At 38.1% G+C, this 23,402-nt stretch overlaps 1 protein-coding gene across 1 annotated transcript in view; it reads left to right on the plus strand.

Moving 5' to 3' along the window:
- The window catches only part of LOC140246013 (dual serine/threonine and tyrosine protein kinase-like), a 46,125-nt gene that overhangs the window by 8,040 nt on the left and 14,683 nt on the right, over positions 1–23,402 (plus strand). The window contains exons 3-6 of the mRNA XM_072325462.1: positions 12,765–12,997; positions 14,486–14,569; positions 19,597–19,722; positions 22,784–22,967. Of these exons, the coding sequence (XP_072181563.1) occupies positions 12,765–12,997; positions 14,486–14,569; positions 19,597–19,722; positions 22,784–22,967 (627 nt within the window). The remainder of the gene's footprint in view (positions 1–12,764; positions 12,998–14,485; positions 14,570–19,596; positions 19,723–22,783; positions 22,968–23,402) is intronic.

The raw sequence follows: 23,402 nt of genomic DNA on the forward strand, positions 1-23,402 counted from the left end.
AGAGCTGATCACGTGATAAAGCGTAGTTTTGCCCATCACATCACCTGAGAAGAAAAGTTTGTTACACTCTATGTTGATAGTCCCTTTTTGTTTCGCTGATCTCTTCAGTCCATACAGTCCTAACGCGAGATGAGTACGTGTGAAATAAAAGTGCGCTGCACTGTGGACTATCACATTAACTAGGTTAAATGATAGTCCACAGTGCAACACACTTTTATATGCTGCGGTGCACGGAGCAAATTCATTGTTTTGTCATCTACGCGCATATGTCTAAAGTAAACAACGTACGTAGCCCTAATGATTCTGAAAGACAGCTAAAATGGTTTCAGATGTGGAAAAAATGGGAGTATCTAGGACCCTAGATGTGGAATATAAAGCAAATAATCAACTTTTAGTTATAGGCAATGAGACAAACTATCACTTCCTCGGCAATCTAAATGCGTACGCTATCTTTCCTCAGCTGCGCTTCGGAAAGATAGCTACATCCAGATCGCCTCGGAAGTGATAGTTTGTCCCATCACCTTCACCACCGTTGATTATTTGCTTTCTAACCACATGGGCTTTTAAAACTACGATGCCAAATATGTATGTTAACTGATATCTAGGGCTATCATGTCACAGATTCAAAAAGCATTCAAGGAATTTCATGTTCATAGCATTTTCAAGTTAAAATTTATGTGGGGTCAAAAGGGGCCTGAGCTTTCGATCCTAGCAGAATCTTCGTCAGAGGCAAAATTTATGTGGTAAATATCTATTCTCATCAGGTATCTGCCCAATTTTGTCTAAGACACTTGTACTGTACTGTTTCTTTTCACTGTACCGCATTCTCAAATATATAAAAAAAAAAAGGAAAGAAAAAAAAACCGAGATATTTTTTATTGAACAGGAATGATTGATTTTGAACAACAATTTTTCAGTAAGATGTTCCAATCCCTATTACACAGTTTAGCAACTCTTAGCATGTTTCATGAAAGCATAATTCATTGTCTGAGAATGATAAGGGTGTTAGGTTGCCACTAAATCCATAGTTTTCAAGCATCTTAATGCCCTTCTCATTCTCAGCCCAAGAATTGTAGTGTATACTGTGAGATGCATTCACTCAGCCTGCTATACTAATTCAACTGCCCCCCCCCCCCCCCCATGCTGTAGCGGTGATGTTTGAAGGTCATTTTCACCACACCATCATGTGAATGAGAAGCCACCAGAAAAGCTCATGCTTTTGTTTCTTAAGTCTTTACTTAGTGTAGGATCACCTCCATCAAAGGGCTGGCCTGTATTGTTTAATGTTTTTGTTCTCAATGTCCACCAAGATAGTAGGCCAGCATGTACCCTTTGTGATGAAGTCTGGGCGAGACTCTTTGTATTGAAAGCTTTCATAGATTCACCACTGAATTCCTGAGTCTTTGTATTGTGACTTCAAAGGGATGTGAAGCCAGGTCTGGAAGCTGACAATGCATGAGAGCTAGTGTTCCTTGCCATTTGTGATCTTCTTATCATATTTAAGCAGTCATTTTATTACTTAGCCTAATTGGCATTCTTATCAAGGAGATCAATTAATCATCCCCAACTCTACCTCTGCATTTCTCTTGTCATGTATAATACGCTGTTCACAGGTCAGGTCAACTTGCATCAAAATCTATCCCTTGTTTGCTTGAAATACACTTTGTCACCTGCAGTGCATGGTCTTGATGTGTTTTGTATTATACTAGTAACAGGTATGCTCCTGAATTCAAGCATAGGTTGTTCATAACCTTCAGTTTACCTAGCATGCCAATCATTCCTGTCTGTAGTATAAAGGTTGGGCTGATGGTATTTGCTATGTTTGATGCACCAGTGGTAGCATGCATTGTAGCTTGTCCCAACCCAAGCAGGAAGCTGACTGACCAGGTGCAGACCAGGTCCTGACCAGGTACACTAATAATGATATGCTGGACCAGTGACCTTGCATTGATCAGACCAAAACTAGATGATACCCCAATAAATCATAACATTTTTTTTTTTTATTTCCTTGCACAAATTCAGAAAAAAAAAATGTCTTTTTACCTGCAATTCTACGAGAACTTTGATTCGCTCTACACCATATTTTGAAGATACAGCTGTATTCTAAGTTGCCTTGTTGAACTCCCAATGTAGCATTTGCTTTTTAAAGGTAGGGAATCCCATTTGCAAGCCTTAAATGAAGAGTTGTATACTTGGTATGTTGAAGAGAGTATCATTTTAGAAACTCCCATAAAGTATTGAAAGTGGAAGGTAACATTTAGTACATTTTTATTGACCGTTAGATTTTGAATTGAATTTTTTTCGAGGCTCACCTTAAATTCCAGTACATTACTAGGCTACCTTTGCAGACCCATGCACTGCATGTGTGTCCATCATGTATATTTTGTGAAGAAACTAAAGTTCATCAAAACTTACAAACATTTCTATATATACATTCTTGCCACACACTCTATATGTTATTACATCAGCTCTTATACTTTTAGATTTGTGTTTATAGATAAGAGATACAGAAGACTGCAACAAAAAGGCTTAAGTGTGGCTGACACACAGAACTACTGAGTAGTTGAGTTTTGTGCATTATTCAAATTGTAGATAACTGTTGACTTTCAAATTTCTCAGCAGTGGCCTAAACAAGTCCCCTGAGGTTCATATTTAATGTTTTGCTGCATTTTGGTAGGTTTGTAAAAGGTATCCCCTACCTTTAACAGGCAGTTGAGACAACATCTTTAGGCCCAATACTGACCAGTTGTACTTAGACGTACACGTAAAGTACAGTACAAGTACAGTGTGTAAATGGGCAATGGTATTAGTCCACTTACACTGTTTAGTTTGACGTTCATGAAATAATGGCGAATTGAGGTCAGCTTTTATTCAGTAATGCTGTTGCATATCCAGTGTAGGAATACCTCTCTTATTGTGTACTATGCAATTAATGACTTTTTCCCCTCTTTTTCTTCTTCAACTGGTACTGTAAAAGGGGCAATTTTGCCCATTTTGTGCAACCAAGAACAAAAGCAGAACATATTTTTGCATGCCATATGTTCTGGTAATTAATATCCTGATTACATGTATGCAGAAAAAACACAAAATTTAGCGTACAGTGCACCTGGTCAAGCAGGAAAATTATGTGAAAATATCCACCTTTATAGTGTGATGGAATTTGTGATGTAAACAACAAAACAATGTCCTTGATATCTCAAGTTTTGGGGCACTATGACAGGAAAAGTATGTGTGTTGCGAAAATGTGATACTACTGCATTTAGTACTAAGATGGTAAGGAATGTTATTCAGGCTCTGTCACAGTCTTATGAATAGCAAAAAAATATGCACAATAGATTCATTCATGAATGACTAGCAGCTTTCCAGTTAAAGGCAAAATCTTCTAGGCTCAACCGCTGTTTGTCGGTTTTCTCAAACCTTCACTGACTTGCTGCATACAATGTAGGTTCCGCTGTATTCCTTTGGTATACTGTAAAATGTACCCTGGAAAGAGTTATCCCGGGTATGCCACAAACTACTAGGTAGTCTTACATGCCTTTGTGCCACCAAAATATTTAACTGGATCTTGAAATTCCTTCGAGATGTCACGTACATTTGTTTATTATTTACATGTATCTCATCATAACCCATATAAGTACAGTGTACTGTGTTCATAAGTTGTCAAAAAATGTTGACTATACAATCAATTCCTCATCTTGAAATACAGTGGGGATATTGTATACAGCCCTGATAACTTTTTTTTTTTTCAGCTCATAAATCTTAGTTTCTTTTCATCAAATGAACCCTGTACATTTTCTGTAGCTAATGTTACATCACCCTGCCAACAATTCCTTTCAGTTCAAATTTTTCCTTACAAGTTGCAAGCATTTCACTTACAAGTTTGTAGTAAAACCTTCAGTCCTAAAGGACAAGTTTACCTTTATAACTGACATGTGGATTGAGAGAATGCAGCAATATAATTAGTAAAATACACCAGTGAGAGTTTGAGGGAAATTGGACAATCCATTCCAAAAGTTATGAATTTTGAAGATTCTACTCAGTCACAGCTGGATTAGAAGACTAACTGTACTACAACTTGTAATGTGTCATGTGTAAAATGATTTAAAGAAAATATAAAGAAAATTCAACATATTTTCACTTTTCTTGCATAATAAAAGAACACAGTTTGACTTGCCTCTTTCAGAAAGCAGGGGGAAAATTATTACCCTTAACATGTGCCATCAACAAGTCGAGGATATGTGAGCCTTTTTCAAAACGTTAATTTTATGAAATTCTCTTTATATTTTCCTTTATATACAATGTACATGTATCTTTCTTTGCATGTGACATCGACTACACTGTATACTTAGTCTTCTCATCCAGAGTTATTGTGCAGATCTAAAAATTCATAGCTTTTGAACGGATTGTCTGATTTTCCCCCAAACTTTCACTGATGTGTTATGATGTTGTGGCATTTACTCAATCCACATGAAGGTGGACTTGTCCTTTAAACATTCAGTTGCATATGGTTTCCAACCTGTTTAAAATATGCAGAATACTGTAAAAGTGGAAATTTTCGCGGTGTTGAAATTTTCACACATTTTGCGCAACCAGAACCTTGCGCGAAAATAAAAGCACACGAATATTTTTACATGCCATATGATCCAGTAGTTGATGTCTTGATTCCGCAGAATTAAAGGTGCATGGTCCCGGTGTTTTATCAACTCCTCTTTAGCGCTTACGCTTCGGCCCACCTCCCCGAGTCCGCAGAAGTCCGATTCACTGTAGTCAGTGGTCCGATATCACAGTTCAGCTCATGATTCGGCTGAGGGGGATGACAGCTTTAGCAAACTTCTTTTGTGATGTCATAATAACAAGCACATACACTTGTATGCACGCACCCTGGCATTACTACAGACTGCGCGATGCGCAGAGAAGACAACGAAGGCAATGTTACTTAGCAACACTGTACGCACTTTACTCTCGATGACAGCTCAACTTCGGTAATCTTTGTATCAATGCTAACGGTGATCGGCAGTATCATCAACAGCGCCCTCTACACTACCGGGACTATGCACCTTTAAAACACGCGAAACACTTCTCACCCACTCACCCAACCAAGCGCGAAAAATAAGACGCGCGAAAATATCCACTTTTACAGTAACTTGTGAAGATATTTTTGCATTTATATGCTTAAGAATTTGCACCCAGCCAAAAGTAGTGCCAAAGTTCACAAAAATTAATGTACCATGAATACTGCTATTTAAAAAGAAAATTTTCAAATGACCTTGAATACAAAGAAAACTTAAAGCTACAGTACTACATTGGGACTAATGGGAGCAGTGATTCATTTTTTTTTTTTTCTTCAAATTGTCACATTTGACACATACGTTGTATATTTAGTTGTATCACAAAACACCCTATGGTACAAAAATTTTTCAGTAAAGCAGCAAATATAAGGAGATACATTTTATCACTAACTTTCTCAATAAACCATACGGTGATGGTTTATTATAGAAATGGTTTCTTATAATACTATTGTTCACATTTTGTATATTTAGCAACACTGAACATTAAAGGGGAAGGCTAGTACCTGATCAGTGGGAATCAGTGCGAATGCTGGGGGATGATTGTTCCAATCCTTGTGGGATTCATTTAAGAACACATACATTATATATCTACTGTTGTGTGAAAATCATTTGCTTCAGAACGGTCTCATATTCAAGTAATGTGCAGATTAATGCCCCGTCACTGACCAGGGACGCTTACCTGGAAACATTAAACTGCACATTACTTGAATATGAGCCCATTCTGAAGCAAATAGTTTTCACACAACAATAGATATGATAATGTACTCTTGAATGAATCCCATAAGGATTGGAACAATCATCTCCCAGCATTTCCACTGATTCCCACTGATCAGTTACTAGCCTTCCCCTTTAATTACAATGAATAACATATTCATGTAGATTATTTTCATTCCAAACTCACAGTTTCAGAACTACATAATATTCAAACACTAAAGAGCTGTTTTTTTCTTTTCATATGCTTATGTTAGCAAGGGTTTGCTTTGACCGCACAAAGAGTCATTGCACACTTTTTTTTTTTTGTACCTTTGGGTACAGTGTAAGTGACTTGGCCTGCTCTGTAATTGAATTAAACGATATGTACAATGCAGTGCATAATGTTTACTCCATGTGCAGTACAGTGTACGTTGACAGGCAGCCTTTATGTTTGGGGCCTTGTCGTCAAAATAGTGTGTCAAGCATGTGTGGGCGGATTACATCACTTCCATGTGTGCATGTGATTATTTTTAGCTTCACATGTTTCTTTCAAAAATATTTTTTCAGTGTGGTAGAGATTTCTTTAATGATATCAGAGTGGCCAGAGAGGTGAAATACAAATTTCAGGGGCATTATACAGCTGTACATGTACTTCAATCTGTGAAATACTTTTCAAACCTCCTCACAACTTTCAGCACAACATGTACACTGTAATATCAGCAGTATTGTCAACTACAGTTGTAGTCCATTTTGTTGCCAAATCATGGAAAGACAACATGTGTGCTGTACATGAATATAGATCTGAGAAACAGCTTAATTGTTGAGATAATCAACTTGATAAACCATCAGCTGCTCTACAGTATGAATTGTTTTCAGAAACTTCGCTGGTAACAATGTGCTTCATGAGGTTTCAACAAAAGAGCAGTATGTGCTTGTATAGGGTACACATACTTGGCTTTCCAATGAGTGTGTACGATACAAATAGGCCTGATACCTTTGAACCTTCACTATTAATCCCCTTGAAGGAGACAAGTGACTGTACTATACACCCAGGCCCTTCAAAGTGAGAATTTGATCACCTGGTGGCAGGTTGTTTGTAGCAGAATGGATATTCTGAAACAAAAGGTGTGCACTGGAGCCTGTGTGTATTACATGTAGCTGCAAGGTCTGATGAATCACCTCTTCCCATGAGGATAGTGAAGAGTATGCCTGGGCTTTTGCCTGCCACAGTGCTGTCCATTTTTTGGTGCAGGAGGGGGGGGGGGGGAATTAGGACATTTGCCCAGTTCCTGCCCAGGCCAAGAGTCGAACAATTAACAGTATGCATGATCCAAAGAGATATTGGCATGTAGGAGCTACACACTAGTTTGTATTTAACACTGGTCTGACAGAGTTGAGATAATTTGTTTTATAGTCCAGTATTTTGTGGAGATCATCTCATCTAATTTTGAATAGACTACTTAGTTTGGGAATGAGATGCTGTACACTTGCATAAAGTTTTAACCCATTGAAGACGAGATTCAAGAATTCTCGGGCAGGTGTCTAGACTGGAAATGCATGTTACATTGTACGTAGAGCAAAATCAGTCCATCCTTTAATGGGTGAAGCACACTTTGAGTATGGAAACATTTGTTAAAAAGGAGACCACTTGTTCATGATAGATCATTAGTGTAAATCTCAAAAAGTTTGTCTTGATATGAGTTTTAAAATTTGTCAATATTCATAAATTGTGACTTGTTAAAGCCCTCTTAATGTCAACAGATCAGTCACCTCCCACTCAAATTTGCACTTCAGCAGGCCTTTCTATTATTTGCATTTTCTTGTCATTGCCTTGTATTGACCTCTTGTTAGAAAGCTTTTTCTGATATTGTTACAGTCAATGTTCACTACAGTCAACTTCGGATACCTCGACGTCGGATAAGCCGAATATCACTTACCTCGGGGGCAAAATGAAAGTCCCGATTGTTCCTATGGAGTTTCCGTGTATTAAAATTCGCGTAGCTCGAAGAAATAACTCGAAGTTCGGTTACCTCGAAGTGAAATCTACTGTCCCGATCTTAATTAACTTATTGTTTTTCCCAGCATGTAGCTCGAATCGAATTGCAACATCACTCAGCATTTCCGATTAAGCGCGCGTGGACAGCGAAGAAGACATGTCACAAATCTTTTCACACTCGACTGTAAATATTCCCGACCAGAACAATCGCGCGCCCAAAGAAATACCCGATACACAGCTGACAAGAAAAATCCCCAACACCTACCTACATACATACACGGTATGCACATAGCACCCTTGCCAATGGAGTGCTTACGATAGCACTACGCTCTGCCCATCATCTTCTTTTCTTTAACCACTGTGTTTTAATTCTTGATCATGCTAGTCATACCGCGCGCGTAGATTTCTAAACCGTCGTGGCGCACCTGCGTAGGTGTTGGGTGTTGACAGTTATATCTTTGGCATTAATCACGGTCCACTGTCCAAACATCAATCTCCTGCGTAGTGCCTTTTTTAAACTTTTTTTTTTGCCTTTCACGAAGTATGTTTCATTTATTCTTCCCCGAGAACGCAAGCACTGATTTTTCTTTTTTTTTTTTTCAGCAATGCGATTATGAAAATATTGTGGAATATGATGTGGAAGTATAGGCCGAGCATAATAAAGAATAGAATAGACAGGGCTCCACACTAACTTTTATCGGGCCACCAGTATCACTGATTTTTATTTTTTGGTGGTCGAATTTACTCGAAATTAAAATTAGAAAATCCAATCATCTTATTTTGTGTTTTAAGATTTAGCAAATAGGCGTATAGATTATTATAAAAGTTGATGCCTAAAAATTTAGGAGGTCAAAACTTAGTTTGAAATGAAAAAGTGGGAGCATTTTTGTCGACATCTGTTAGCATCCGACATTTGTTTTAACATTGTAAAGATCCGAAAGTTACCGTTATTCATTTCTTATTGTAAAAGCAATCCTCCAACATTTATTAGTCTGTTAGCACCTTACGGAGCCGAATATTACCGTTAATGATTTTTAAATGTAAAAGCAAACAACCGACATTCATTTTAGCATCTTACGGAGCTGAATGCTATCCTTATCCATTTCCAAACGTGAAAGCAAACATCCGCTATTTGTTTCAGCATCTAACTGAGCGGAATAATACCGTTAATCATTTCCAAATGTAAAAGCAACAATCTGTCATTTATTTTTGCATCGTACGAAGCAGAATATTACCGTTATTCATTTCAAACATACGACATTTATTTTATCATCGTACGGAGCCGAATTTTACTGCTGTCCACTTCCGAAAGTGAAATGAATCGTCTGACAATATTATTTTATCATCGTACGGAGCAGCTCGGAGCCGAATGTTACTGTTTTTCATTTTTGAACGTCGAAGCTGACATCAGACGCGGTATTTTACCATCAAACGTAGCTGAATATTACTGTTATGCATTTCGAAATGTAATAGCAAATATCCAATACTTTTTTTAGCATCATATGGGGCAGAATATTACTGCTATTCACTTTCAAACATGCCAAAATGTAAAAGCAATCATTCGAGATGTATTTTAGCATCTTCCGGAGCTGAATGTTATTGCCATTTACTTTCGATCGTAAAAGCAAACATCCAGCATTTATTTTATCATCGTAAGGAGTTGAATGTTATTGTTACTCATTTCCGAACGTCAAAGCAAACATCAAACATTAATTTTACCATTGAACGCAGCTGAATGTTGCTGTTATTCATTTCGAAATTTAAAAGCAAACATCAGTACAGTACTTCCGAACATAAAAGCGATCATCTGACATTTATTTCAGCATCTTCCGGAGCCGAATGTTATTGCTATTTCCTTTCGAAAGTATAAGGAAACATCCGACACTTACCCATCGTACGGAGTTGAATATTGTTTTTCATTTCCGAACGTCAAAGCAAATAATATTCGACATTTATTTCAGCGTCTTCCGGAGCCGAATGTTGTCCTTAATCATTTCCGAACGCAAAATCAAATATCTGACATTAGTTTTAGCACCATACGGAGCTGGGTCTTATCGTTTTTCATTTCCAAAAGTATGAGCAAACATCCGACATTTATTTTAGTATCTTACGGAGCCGATTATAACCGCTGTTCATTTTCAAAAGTAAAGGCAAACATCCGACTTTTTTGGTGGCGCGATAGAGCCACCAAAACGTCAAAGCAAATAATATTCGACATTTATTTCAGCGTCTTCCGGAGCCGAATGTTGTCCTTAATCATTTCCGAACGCAAAATCAAATATCTGACATTAGTTTTAGCGCCATACGGAGCTGAGTATTATCGTTTTTCATTTCCAAAAGTATGAGCAAACATCCGACATTTATTTTAGAATCTTACGGAGCCGATTGTTACCGCTGTTCATTTTCAAAAGTAAAGGCAAGCATCCGACTTTTTTGGTGGCGCGATAGAGCCACCAAAACCTTCATTTCTGAAATTCTGATTTCAATTCCGATTTTCATGCAAATCATTCATATAAAATATCGATTCAATTCCAATTGACAAGCATGCAAACAATCGGTAGGCACTATAACAGATACCATGTTGAACATCGATAAACGTCGGATAAGTCGAAGAAAATTCGACGTACGTACGCGTACCTCGAATTTCGCGTACCTCGAATTTCACGTACCTCGAACCATTTTCTTCAGTCCCGACGAATTCGAGGTATCCGAAGTTGACTGTAGTTATCAAGGCTGTTACAAACTATTTTTTTTTCTTTTTGAAGTTTTCTAAATTACTGTGTACATTTGATGGAAACATTATTTGCTGTACTGACTTGAAATAGTTTGCTACTCTGTACTATTACGTGTATGGTACACTGTGCATGTACAATTGTACACACATGTATGCAGAGCATAGATTGTTTCTGTATGTGATGCTACATTGGACATACTGTGTAGATTCTGCAGGCTTTATGGGCATGAATTAGTATGTTCAGTCATGCTTTGTGGTCAATATTCATGCATAAATTACCGAATCTTGAAAATTGCTTTTGTTTCACGTTACACAAATTACTCTTGGTTTCCACCCTACAGATGTACTTAATAGCAGTAGATGTGAATACACAATGGGGTTGGATTACATGTAGGACCTTACAGATTACAGAGGATTGGAAGTTATTTGGTTTGAAGAACTTTATCACATATACATGCATAATGATAGCACACTTTCACACACACACTTTCACACACACACACACACACACACACACACACACACACACACACAAATAAGCTCAAACAGTGATTATTTAGCAACACATGCTGCTGGGTACCAAAAATATTGCTTGTTTGATGTCCACAGTAATATTTAGTTGCAACTGAGTTTTTTGTTTTTTGTTTTGTTTTGTTGAATCAATATTTCCTTTTAGTGCTGAAGTAGTAATGAAGTGCAGTTTCGTAGTATTCAATACTAATGTTACAATGCAGACCACTTTCAATGATAAAGGAACAAGTATCAAAAGTAGTGTCTCTTCTTTTTAATCATTGATTCTTCAAAAAGTCAAGTACACAGTTTTGCTGAAGTAAAACCATGTTGCCTACAAAATACTGTGAGCTACTTGTGGCGGACTCGCTGAATTGGAAGTCTAGGTCAAAGAGCTGTCAGGTCCATACATAGAAATGTGATGTGTTTTTATTTTTTTTTAAAAAGAAAAAATGTTGTTGAACGTTGGTAGTGTCTAAAATACTCTCAGTTCTTTACAGAAATGTGTCAGAAGACCTTATTCCTCCGAAATCACATGAAGGATGTAGTTTTGACTTACATTATTGTAGTTTCATGGTCATTGTAGTCTGGTGTTAAAGATAACTTCTTGAGAAAACCCTTCTTGCTTCCAGTTTGTTCACCCAGCATCAGCTGTATCTATCCACACATATAGAAGAAAAAGACTGCATGTCATCCTGCTCCTTATCATGTACAGTAAATTCATAACAAGACTTTTGCTTGAGAAGCTGGAGCAGTGCAACATTAAGAAACTGCCATTTCCAGTAAATATCCTTGATTTCCTGAAATAATAAGTAGGCCTAACTGGCCACAGAGAGAAGATGTTTTACAAAGTTTGTAAGTGACTTTCATGTTAATTTCTTAAACAAGAAGTTTCCAATCTAGGGCACTGCACAGGTTTGGAGTGCTTACGTTAAATAATAGTTGAACCACCGATGTTGTTTGTCTTTATTAATGTACTTAATTTATATTTGTATATTTTTTTTTTATATTTTCATTGTAATTGTAAATGAACACTGTACTAGGGTAGACTCAGTTCACCCAACAATTTTAGAAAGATAATGTCATCAATTTCGCCACACAAGACTATCCAGGTTGACTTTTAAAGTTATTGAATGACTTCTCCATTTCTTTTGTTAGTTATTATGGACATATGGGGAAATTTCCCAGAGCAATTTTCAAAGATGTAGTCATAGGGTCACATCAGGATTTGAATGTTACAATTTCCTTTTCAGGGTGCATATTTTTATCTTTTTTTTTTTTGTGGTGGCTTATCATTTAAATCAAATTTGCTTATTAAAAATCTATTCTTCTTCAGCACATCTGCAAAATATTTACAGTAGCTGTTGATTAAAAGAAAAAAAATGATATTCATAGTGATGCAGCAGTTTGTGGTGAAAGTTATTAATGCCATTACCTATGTTGGATACATGCACACATGTGGTACATTTGGCAAGTTTATCAAACATTTTGCCCTCATTGTACAATGTATGTCTGTAATCATGATTCAGAACAAAAGTTGATATCATTCAACACATCAAGCCCGATGTCCTTTACAAAGCTGAATGTTGGTTTGATGTATTGAGTTCTCTCTGAAAGACGTTATGCATACATGTATGTACACATTTGTTTCGAAATGACCGTGTCCCTTGTTTCCAGTGAGAGTACCCATAAGAATGCCAATGTGAATCCACCCTGAGGTAGAGCTGTTACCACTGACTGTCACACCTTTCTCCCTGTGTAGATTTGGAGGTCAGTGAAGAGGGCAAGATCCAGAGCCAGAAGGACATCAAGAAGTGTACGGAGCAGATCCAGGACCTGGTCCTGGCCCAGCTGAACACCTGTGTGGTGGAGAAGCTGATCGGCTCGGTGGAGCTCCTGCGGGAGAGCTTTCTGGGCACTCTGCAGCGCTGCCTTGAGAGCCTGGAGAAGATCGAGGGTGACATGGAGTCCTCCACCAGCACGGCCCTTACACAGGTGAGTTCACACAGGTTCTATTCAATGCAGTTCAGTTCAACATAGGTCAGTTCAAATCCTGTCAACTCCAGTCAATTCACTCTCATCTCAATTAGCTCAGTACCATTCACTTAACTCACATCTTCAATCCATTGTTGGTGCAAAGTTGGTGCAAAACAATCTGATGCGGTTCTCCTTTATGAATACACATAGTTCAACTTAATAAAGTTCAGTTCAGTTTAAATCAATTCAGCCCATCTCAGCTGCATCATTTCTTTCCATAACTTCTGCTTTATTAGTATTGATAATGTTTTCACTATGAATACCGGTACCATGAATACGAAAATGTGCATGCTCACAGTGACGCTGAACGGTCAAAATCCTGTATATTATCATTACTATTAATCCTTGCAAGGCTAAATAGGAGTCAATATGAGCGCTACTGTAAGCCAAGGTTATATGGCCATGCATTTACCGTTTTGTGATTGTTTATGAAAGTTACACAAAGCACATCAAGAAGCCAAGAAAGTAATTTTCCCCCATTCAAATTGATTTGCTCAAATGTGAGCAGGTGTGGTTTAGGGAAAGGTGAACGTCTAGTGCAGCATGGCAAGCCATACATGTACTGAAGTCAATCATTAAACACATTTGTTCAAACTTCCATCTATCAACACCGACTATGAGATGTAAGTGATATTGACAAGTGCCTACAAGTTTGTACATGTGTCTTTCCAACAATCAGTTGGTAGTTTCCAATGCTTGTAGTGATGGAATGGCTTCTTGATAAAATGTCAATGCAAATGGAAAGAGAGATAAGATTGTCAGTCAACTAATACATGAATCAATCTCTGTAAAAACACAAACCTGCAGATTATGTCATTAAACTATAATACATGAATCAATCTCTGTAAAATCACAAACCTGCAGATTATGCAGGTATACAGTGAGTTCAAAATCCTATATGGATTTGATAGATAATACACAATGAACAAAAGATTAACCTGGTGTGGTGCACAGGGTTTTGCGGCTGATACACTGGGATTATTACCCTTACACACTGCCCATGTACATTTGTGAATCCCATGGCATTGAGGCTTGGAACATGGAGGGCACTCAACAGGTGAAATACATTGATGTACATGTACACAAGGTTGATAGGCTGTTCCATATGACAGGTGTTATCATCTTTTAATCTTCTTGACTATTGGCAGTTGTTTGTCATATTTCGACCTCTTCTGTCAGTTTTTTTTTTTTAATCTTAAAGGGAATAGATATGACAAAATAATGTGAATGCATAACACTGAATGTAAATGGGACAGTCAAAACAATAAGTCCGTATCGCTGCATGAGTATGAGATGAAAATATTGAATGTGTGGTATTTTATAAATATGTGCACTGATCATATATTTTGCCAGTCGCATGGCATATCTTGGGATGGTAAATTTACTCAAAGACTCTTGATTCACGAGTGAAGCTACAAGTGTATGTTGACATGCTTGCCTCAATAGATTCTGAATGCAGCATACCAGGTTGAGGTCAGCGTGAGGACAAGTTCGTCTGTCGTGAGGATCATCTGGGAGCGGATGAAAGAGGTTTGTTTGAATTAAATCCTTAAGGCCCCTTCCATGTTCGAAGCATCTATGTACAACTGTAATGTGCAAAGCTGCTGGAGTATCAATAGAAAGAGGTTTCAGTCCAGAGTAGTTTGGAATGATATCTCATTGCCATGTCAGGCAGTGCATGATCACAATATACAGCAATGTGCATGATAAATTGAATACTATGAACCAACAGAATTTAAAATGGCATAATATGTATATGTAGTATTGTAGCACCTCAATATAAAGCCTAGAAGAACCCAAAAGATACATTGTACATGTAGATTCAAGCAGAAATTTTACTTTCTTACTGCTTACTGGGGAAGCCTGTCATTAACTGAAGCTTGCTATTCTTTTACCATGATACATGTATGTCATTTATTGAAAAGATGGCAGACATTACAGAGGGTAATCACAAGAGAACCACCACCTTCTGTGGACAGGTCCTGTCTCTTTTCTCTGGTTGTCATATTGCTAGTTCATATTAAAATATTTCCTTCCCACAATCTACCCATTAAGTCATCAGATCTGAGATTTCCTTCAAAGCTGCTTAACTTATAGAAAGATATGGTATAAGAAAGAGGAACTATATGATCACCAATTACTTGTAGTATATGCCGTCAGGAGCATCAGTCTGAGATACTAACAGTGGAAAGTACCATGGACACTGTACTTTATGATGACAAGCCATTTGTACAATTTTGTATATTATCAGAGTAGTGACAGGGGATTCCATTCAAATATCACCTTCTGCTCAAATTCTGCAGTCCTCAAATCAGCACATTTGGATTTTCTTTTCTTTTCTTCATCAAGTTAAGTTGGATGTCAAAACTCTTTTACCATAATCCTACCTGTCAAATCTTAGCTGAAGCCTCATGGCCTGTAGAATCTCAAAGGACAAGAAAAAGATCAAAAGAAATAGCTCATTTCAAGGTATTATGAATTTGATGCTTTTGCACTGTAGGTGCCAAAGGCAGTATTAGTAGGACTTTATGTTCAGGAACACAATAGTTATTTATTTTTTCCCCAATGTGGATATATCCACAAACACAAGCACACAGGCAAACAACACTATGCCATTTACATCAAAATATCTGTTATACAGCTGTACTCTTTGTTTTACAATCTACATTACACTTCGGTTCTCTTTGCATTAGACGATAAGAATTCAGAGTCTTATCTAAAGATATGTTTAATTCCAGGCAGTGCGGGAGATTCACAGGAATCCTTCCACAAGAGATTGTAACAGCTGTAAAGTGCATCATTGGGCAACAGTGATAATTGTTTGCTGTCTCCTTGTTTCATAAAAGCCTCTAATAAGTCTCCCCCCCCCCCCCCCCCCGGTCTCCCACAGTACGGACTAAAGTTGCCATGACTCCCATCCGTGGATTACTGAGATACTGACTGAGTTTAGTACAGCATATTTGATTGCTGAGAGATGACTGAACAAACTGAAACGATCATTTCAAAACCTATTATTTGTATATTTGTCTTTATAATCTTAACATTTTAAGTGTTGTCTTTGGGTAAAGAATAATGTGAATGTTTACCACAGTGTGAGAATATTATTGCTGCACTTGTAAGAGCAAATATGAACAAATTTGATATAGGCAGTTCTGATACAATGATGTCATGTACTTGATTAAAAAAAACAACAACCAAGTATTGTTAAATTGCAATGTTAAACCTTGTATCTGTGAACATCCTCAGTTGTACCTTGTACTCAAACATAAATCTTTACATAAGGACACAGGAGTACACTTTGTCCTGCTATTGATGGCATTGGCATTCACACTATCAACAGCGCAGCAATATCACAATTTGATCCTCAAAATTAGGCACTGAATACTGATGTTAGCAATCAGCAGTATTCCGTATGTCACCGTCACATCATTGCTCAGCAGTATTGCTTTTGTTCTACAAATGTATTACCTTACAAGTGAAGATTCTTGAAGCATGCTCTACGTAGGAGCAAGAGGATATTACGCCGAGCCTGCAAATATGACAGTTTTGTAGTCAATACTGAGCTCATGAAGGTTGTCCAAAGTAGGAAATATGTATAAGGTTATGTCAACTTCAGATTAAGATGTGATTTATGAGGCTTTAAGATACTCCTTAATAGTCAATACACCAGTTAGAAGTCATGTTCCAAATTGTCATTTAGGAGTTAAATGTGTAGTTCACATGTTGGTCATAGTACATGTACATGCAAGTCTTGATTATTTTGGATCTCTACTTTGGATGACGTGTGTTCAAAGTAAATAGCACATTCTGTGTGTGGTTGTCATTGTCTTCGATGTTTCCAGGAATTCACCTGGAAATTTATTTTACATGTACTTGACTTGCCATAAATTAATCCAACGAGTGTGTAAACTATGGTCCCCCTTAAATCACTAGTATTATTTCCAAGATCAAATGGTGATTTGGAACACTGGATTGAGCCTAGATGATTAAAGCTTGTTGCAATTTGAAACCAGCCTCATGACTCCTTCTTACACTGCTCGGTCTTTATTGCTGTAGCAGTTTTATGAGAAAAGGAGGCTGCATTTCGCTGTCCAACCTTAAGCACTGTGTGCACACAAAGTGCTGTAGAGTCAATACATTTGTATAAAGTATCTTAAAGGTGCATGGTCCCGGTATTTTAGTCAAATGCGTATGCGGGCGCACGGCGGAAGTTTCCTATAGAGACCTACGCTATCGACTCCTCTTTAGCGCTTACGCTTTGGCCCACTTCCCCGAGTCCGAAGAAGTCCGATTCACTGTAGTCAGTGGTCCGATCACAGTTCGGCTCATGATTCGGCTGAGGAGGATGACAGCTTTAGCAAACTTCTTTTGTGATGTCATAATAACAAGCACATATGCACGCACCCTGGCATTACTACAGACTGCGCGATGCGCAGAGAAGACAACGAAGGCAACGTTACTTAGCAACACCTGCGCACTTCACTCTTGATGACAGCTCAACTTCGGTAATCTTCGTGTCAATGCTAACGGTGATCGGCAGTATCATCAACGGCGCCCTCTACACTACCGGGACTATGCCCCTTTAAATGTTTATCCCTAGGATTAGATTGTGAGTCTGAACGGCCATATTTATTATCCCTTTGTGTGCTTTTGAGTGCCAATTGGTACAAAAAAAAAAAAAGCAAACCCTCATACACATTGTCCAAAGTCCCTGACACAGAAACTGTTGAATATTAGATTGCACATTGAATGACATGGTTGTAGCTTTGCATCACTTCTCTTGTGCTTTAAACTGCAAGATAGCAATACATCTGTGAAAAGCAACTAATCACACAATGCATATGGGCATTAATCTAACTGTCAAAGTAGCAGACTGTGTTGATGTGATTAAATGGTTTCAAACATTTCAGCAGGCATGCACACTAAATGTGAGTGAGGTAGTTTAGCTCTTTTTCAGCATTTGCAATCCATGCTCAGAAGAGAGAACTATCAATGTTTGGTTATGTGTTTGTCAGCTGTGTGACATACACGTAACAATGCAGGAGCAGAGATTTGGCACTGTAGACGTAAAGATCAAAATCTTGTCTTTCAGCAAGTCAGGCATGTACATATGTATACTCTAGCTATTTTGTGAAGTTTTGAAAATGAATAAAAGAAAGGTTTGTTCAGACAGGTCAAACCAACAGATTGAAAAGTGGTAGGCTGTATATTATACAAATGTATAGAAAGCATAGTCTTCAGCACTTTTGCTGAAAGCTTTTTTGGCTCGCAAATGAATAAAAGAAATGTTCGGTCTGACAGGTAAAACCAACAGATTGAAATGTGGTAGGTTTTAAAAAGCAGTCTTTAATACATTTGCCAGAAGCTTTTATGGCTTACAAATTTATTATTAAAAATAGTTGAGATTTGGAAACTTGGTTTGTGTGACTGTCAGTAACAGTATTTTGGTGTGTTTGCACTTGTTAAAGTTTACCCTCACGAGTACATATTTCTGAGGTTATCGTATCCATTTGCAGTCACACATGGTCCTGAGTCTTCTTTTGGGTAAATGCATGATAACTGATATTTTTTTTTCCTTTTAAAGCTGAATAGTCATGAGAGTTTGATAGTGTCAACCAGCCTCAGCTGAGTATATTTCCCTTTGAAGGCAAGCAGACAAGCTCTTTGCGATCTGAGTGTTTACTTTATAAATTAGTGTATGGTTATCACTCAAATCAGAAGAACAGCTGCCTTCTTTGATGAGACATGTAACCCAAGAATCCTTTGTCCTGTAGAATGCCTTCATGTCACTAGAATACCAAAATGACTAGTAAATCTTTGCAAAGCAAAGAATGTTGTAGTGGTGCCTATGAATTCAGCAGCCATTACATCAGCTCATTATCATGTTTAGATGTTATTCACTTTCAGGTTTAGATGCATGTGTTGCTGCATAGTGCCTGTGTGTTTCTGTGTTTACAATTGTATAAAAGTTCTGAAAATTCAGAGCTGACTACATGTACATGTACATTGATTGTACTTGGGACACATATTCATATTGTGCACAATGTATGCATAATATGCTTGCTTCGTTGCTGTACAATGTTATAACTGCATTGTATACAATATTTGAAGCAGATTAGGAATGTTTGCATTTGTCAGCACTCATCTGTAGTCCAGTACATCAGTCAATATGGAAACACTGCAGATGTAGATCATGCAGTATGTGTGTGTCATTTTCAGTAAATCCCTTCCATCCTCCAGCACCTGAGAATATTGACAATAATGTAGCTTTTCCATATACTTGCTTCATGGAATGTAGCCTCTAAAAATAAGCTAGTGAGTGAAGGCACATGGATAGTTATGATTATGATTAGGATTATAATCAGGGGAAACCAACTTGTGATATCCTCTTTATCCAACTTGTAATTTGTGATAGTTACAATCTCTGATATTTTGTGTTGGCTTGCAATATGTCCTGTTGATAAGAAGCCACACATCAGAATCAATAGTCGTTTTCCTATCATCTGTTTGTCTTAATGATAATCTCTACAACTAGCATATTTTCTCATTTCCTACAGTTCTTCCAGTCCATCAAGCCTTTCAAGACACCAACCAAGGTAGACACAGAGTGGAAGAGGAAAGTAGCTCAGACCATGATCAACAACCTGGATGAATCCAAGCTGGCCAAGAGCATATGTTCCCAGGTAAGCACATCATCAATATAGCATGTCAACCTTGTTTTGGAAATTACGTAAAATGGGTATCTCATTGGCTTGGAGACTAGGTGCCCATCTGGTGGCGACATGAATCTCGCTGATAGTGGAGTGATCTTGGGGATGTCTCCATTTCATCTTCTGCAGACCAGCCCGGTCTCCGGGGAGTTGCGAGAGAATAGAACATGTTCATTTGTTTCCAGAGACTTTTTAACGTCTTCAGCTGGTCTTGGAGACTTCTCTGCGACTTTGTGGAGACCCATTGGCAACCTACTGGAGACTTAGCGGAGACATCTCTGTGACTGAGAAGAAGTCTTGGAGACATAGTGGCAACATTTTCACTACTTCAAAGTGAATATGTTTTCACCTTGTTTGGAGACGTCTCAGATGTCACCCTGGAATCGTCTGCTTGGTGAGAGCACAAGCCATTTCTTGGTCTTAAGAGTTGCACAAATTGAGGCCATTTGCAGCAGTCACGTGAAGTTTCCTCCCGTGAGATAGGCTTTTAAAGCTTGTGTTACCCAGTAGGTCTTGTCAATATCCAGGTAGCAACATGAGATGTGAATTACCTTCATTTGGAAAAAGCACAAATGAAGATGATGATGATAATCCACATTTGTATAGCACCATATACTGTATACGCCATATATTTCACAAGTCTAAATTTTCGCGAATCGGGAATTACCGACGATTTCGCGAGTGGTTAAATTCGCGATCATGGGAGTCCTGTACTGAACAGAGAAGTCTATATACATACGTCACATTCACATCGGGATCAGAGTCAATATTTTTGCATGTCTTTAATTTCGCGAATAGCACCTGACTCGCGAAATTCACGAAAATAAAAGCCTTACGAAATATTCGGTGTATACAGTATATGTAGTAGAAACATTCAAAGTTTCATTCGAAGAAACATGAAGAACATTCAAATGAGTGGTAGGAGGGGTACAATGTATTGTTTATGCCATAATTTGTCTAATTCAGTTTCTTGGAAAAGAAATTGTAATTTTTCTGCATTTCAGAAAGTATACAAAGTGTGTGTGTACATCCTCTGAGGCAGTTATCTGAGAAAAATAAGTCAAAGCCGTCAAAGAAGTGAAAGAAAGTCCGACTTTGTAGCTTTGACCGAATTGCAGACGAGGGGTGCTATATTCAAGACTTCAAACTCACATGACTAGCATGGCAATCAGAAATGTACGACATCACATGATTCCTGATGTGATGTTCAAAGGGACATAACTGTAATGTCGCTTTTCCGATTAGCTCAAACATTCACTGATTGGTTCCTTGGTTGGTGCATCGGCGCCTTCAAATGAAACAAATGTCTCAGTGCTGATGTAGTCTCATTAAGGTATTTGAAGAGGAGAGTAGGAAAAAAAGAGTAGACACTATTAATTTCATGTATTACAGTATGCGTGTATAAAGCTGTCTATGTGTTTGACGACTTTATGCCTCCGCCCAAAGAGTGCTGGAGACATTTATTCATTGATGTATCTTAAAAGAGAGAAAAAGAAAGTAAAAGAGGTTCCATCACCATATGAGCACTCATGTTTTTATTGCTTGTAATTTATTGGCTGGCAGCTGTCACAGAGTGACTCCTCATCCTGGCTACTGCTTTCATCATGTTTGGTATGATAATGACGAAGGGAAGCCATGTATTGTTGTTTTCTTTTTCAGCGTCTTTATGGACTCATCAGACCCAAAACTTGGCATTCATGTTCATGTACAGCCATGGTCATGTCCGGCTGTCCAACCATTCCCCCACCATCAAGTGTGGCTTGAATTAGGGTCAAGAGCTGTGTGTTTGGTACTCTGTTTACCTCATTCACTCTGTCTGTGGCATGAAGCCGTAAAAAATAAAGTATTGTCCAAACTGACCTTATCCTACAAGCTGATTGTGTAGCATGCCTCTGTGATACATGGTACCCTGTTCGGGCAAGGAAGATTTACAGTCAAACCTCATGTGGAGGATTTTGGACTTTGTCCTTTGGTGATGCTACAGTGTAAATGTGTTTTGTCATGTCAAGCTAGCACAGGATGGTTCTTAGTTGGAACAATACACTTTCCAGCTCATGTTGTGATACAGCACATCTCAGCTGGAATGCTGGCTGGAATGGAATATCAAATATGTTGTAATTTATTACACAGCTGAGGGTAGAATGAGCTATGGGTTTATTTCATTGGCATGATTGATGCTTCAAAAACATGACAATGCTGTACAAAGAACCTACCGCGGGGAAAACAACACATATTTGTACAGGGTAATCTGCTATGTACATTGCACTTGCCCAATTGCTCGGGGCAAGTGAAAATCAAAGGCAGGCAAGTGTTTTGGAACAATGAGAAACCCGATTGCTTGGGGCAAATGAAAATCAAAGGCAGGGAAGTGTTTTGGAACAATGAGAAAAAGTGCTTGCCTGAGTGTTTTGAAGCGATGAGAAAAAAATACTTGCCCGTATTGGGCAAGCAAAAAAGCGTTGAAGCCACTTTTTTTTTTCACTTTTTATCCCCTACAAACCCATGAAGTCAACCATATAGAAGTCCAGAGATAATGACTGCTTATAGTGGATGCACAGTAATGTCATTTCAGCAACTTTCAAACACTTACGTGAAGAAGCACCAATGCAATGCAACACCAATACTTGATCAAACCAAATATGTTGTAATATTCCAATGTGTTAAAGCATGCAAATCAATGTGTGCTGTTTCTTCAAATGATTACAATTGTTTTATTAAGCCCGTGACGTACAAGTGATTATCTTCATCATTTTCTTAAATATTTGGACTTTCTGTTTGGACAGGTAAAATTCATAATCGGGCAAGTGTTCTGCAACAATTTGAAAGTCTGCATGCAAGACTGGATAAGAAAGCTACAGCAATTTGTGATTATGACACAAACAGTGAACTGTATGTCTGGGGTAAATTCCCCTCTAAGAAAGCAGCATGAAACTTTTCTTAAGGTGTGAGTAATTGAGTATTTAGTTTCATAATAAAGGAAAGTCATGTGTCATATTCATTTTGCACACATTTTACACTCTCTTGCATCACACAGTTCCGTGCTAGGCTGAACAACTCTCACGAGTCCTTTTCCACCTCCTTGAGGCAGCTTGAAGCCAAGCACTCCGGCCGCCTTGAGAAGACGGAGGAGCAGCGGATGAAGGTACGCAAGGTGTATGCCCCGCGTCTGGCTCGGTTGGCGCTGGAGAGCACATCACTGCGGGACATGGTCCTTTATGGTGAGTCCTCAGCCTGCCTTTACGCTCAGTCCAGGCAACTCAAACCAGCAGCCTCCTTCAAAGCTGCTATTTTGACACACCAACAACATCAATGATGGTACCCTTTTAGTCTCAAGTAGCTGAGATTGAACACTGATTATTCCTTCTGAGCATAATGGTACTTCATGAGAAATTCAAAGAATGGGATAATCTTACAGTTAAAATAATTTTTTATGTGATGCCTTTTTAGTGCCTGCAATAAAAGAGCACATTGTGCTGCTTCATTCCACAAATTCCAGTGGACAGTTTTTCTGTCAGACTTTACTTTTAATAGAGGATTTTATTCTATTTGCAGGTCAGTCTCACCGTAGGGCTTTAACCTATTATTTCAGAAACCACTTTTCCAACATTTGTTGTCAATTTACAGATCTGTTTACCACTTTTAAAATTGATTGT

The sequence above is a fragment of the Diadema setosum genome, chromosome 2 (genome assembly GCF_964275005.1).
Source record: "Diadema setosum chromosome 2, eeDiaSeto1, whole genome shotgun sequence".
NCBI classification, from domain to species: Eukaryota; Metazoa; Echinodermata; class Echinoidea; order Diadematoida; family Diadematidae; genus Diadema; species Diadema setosum.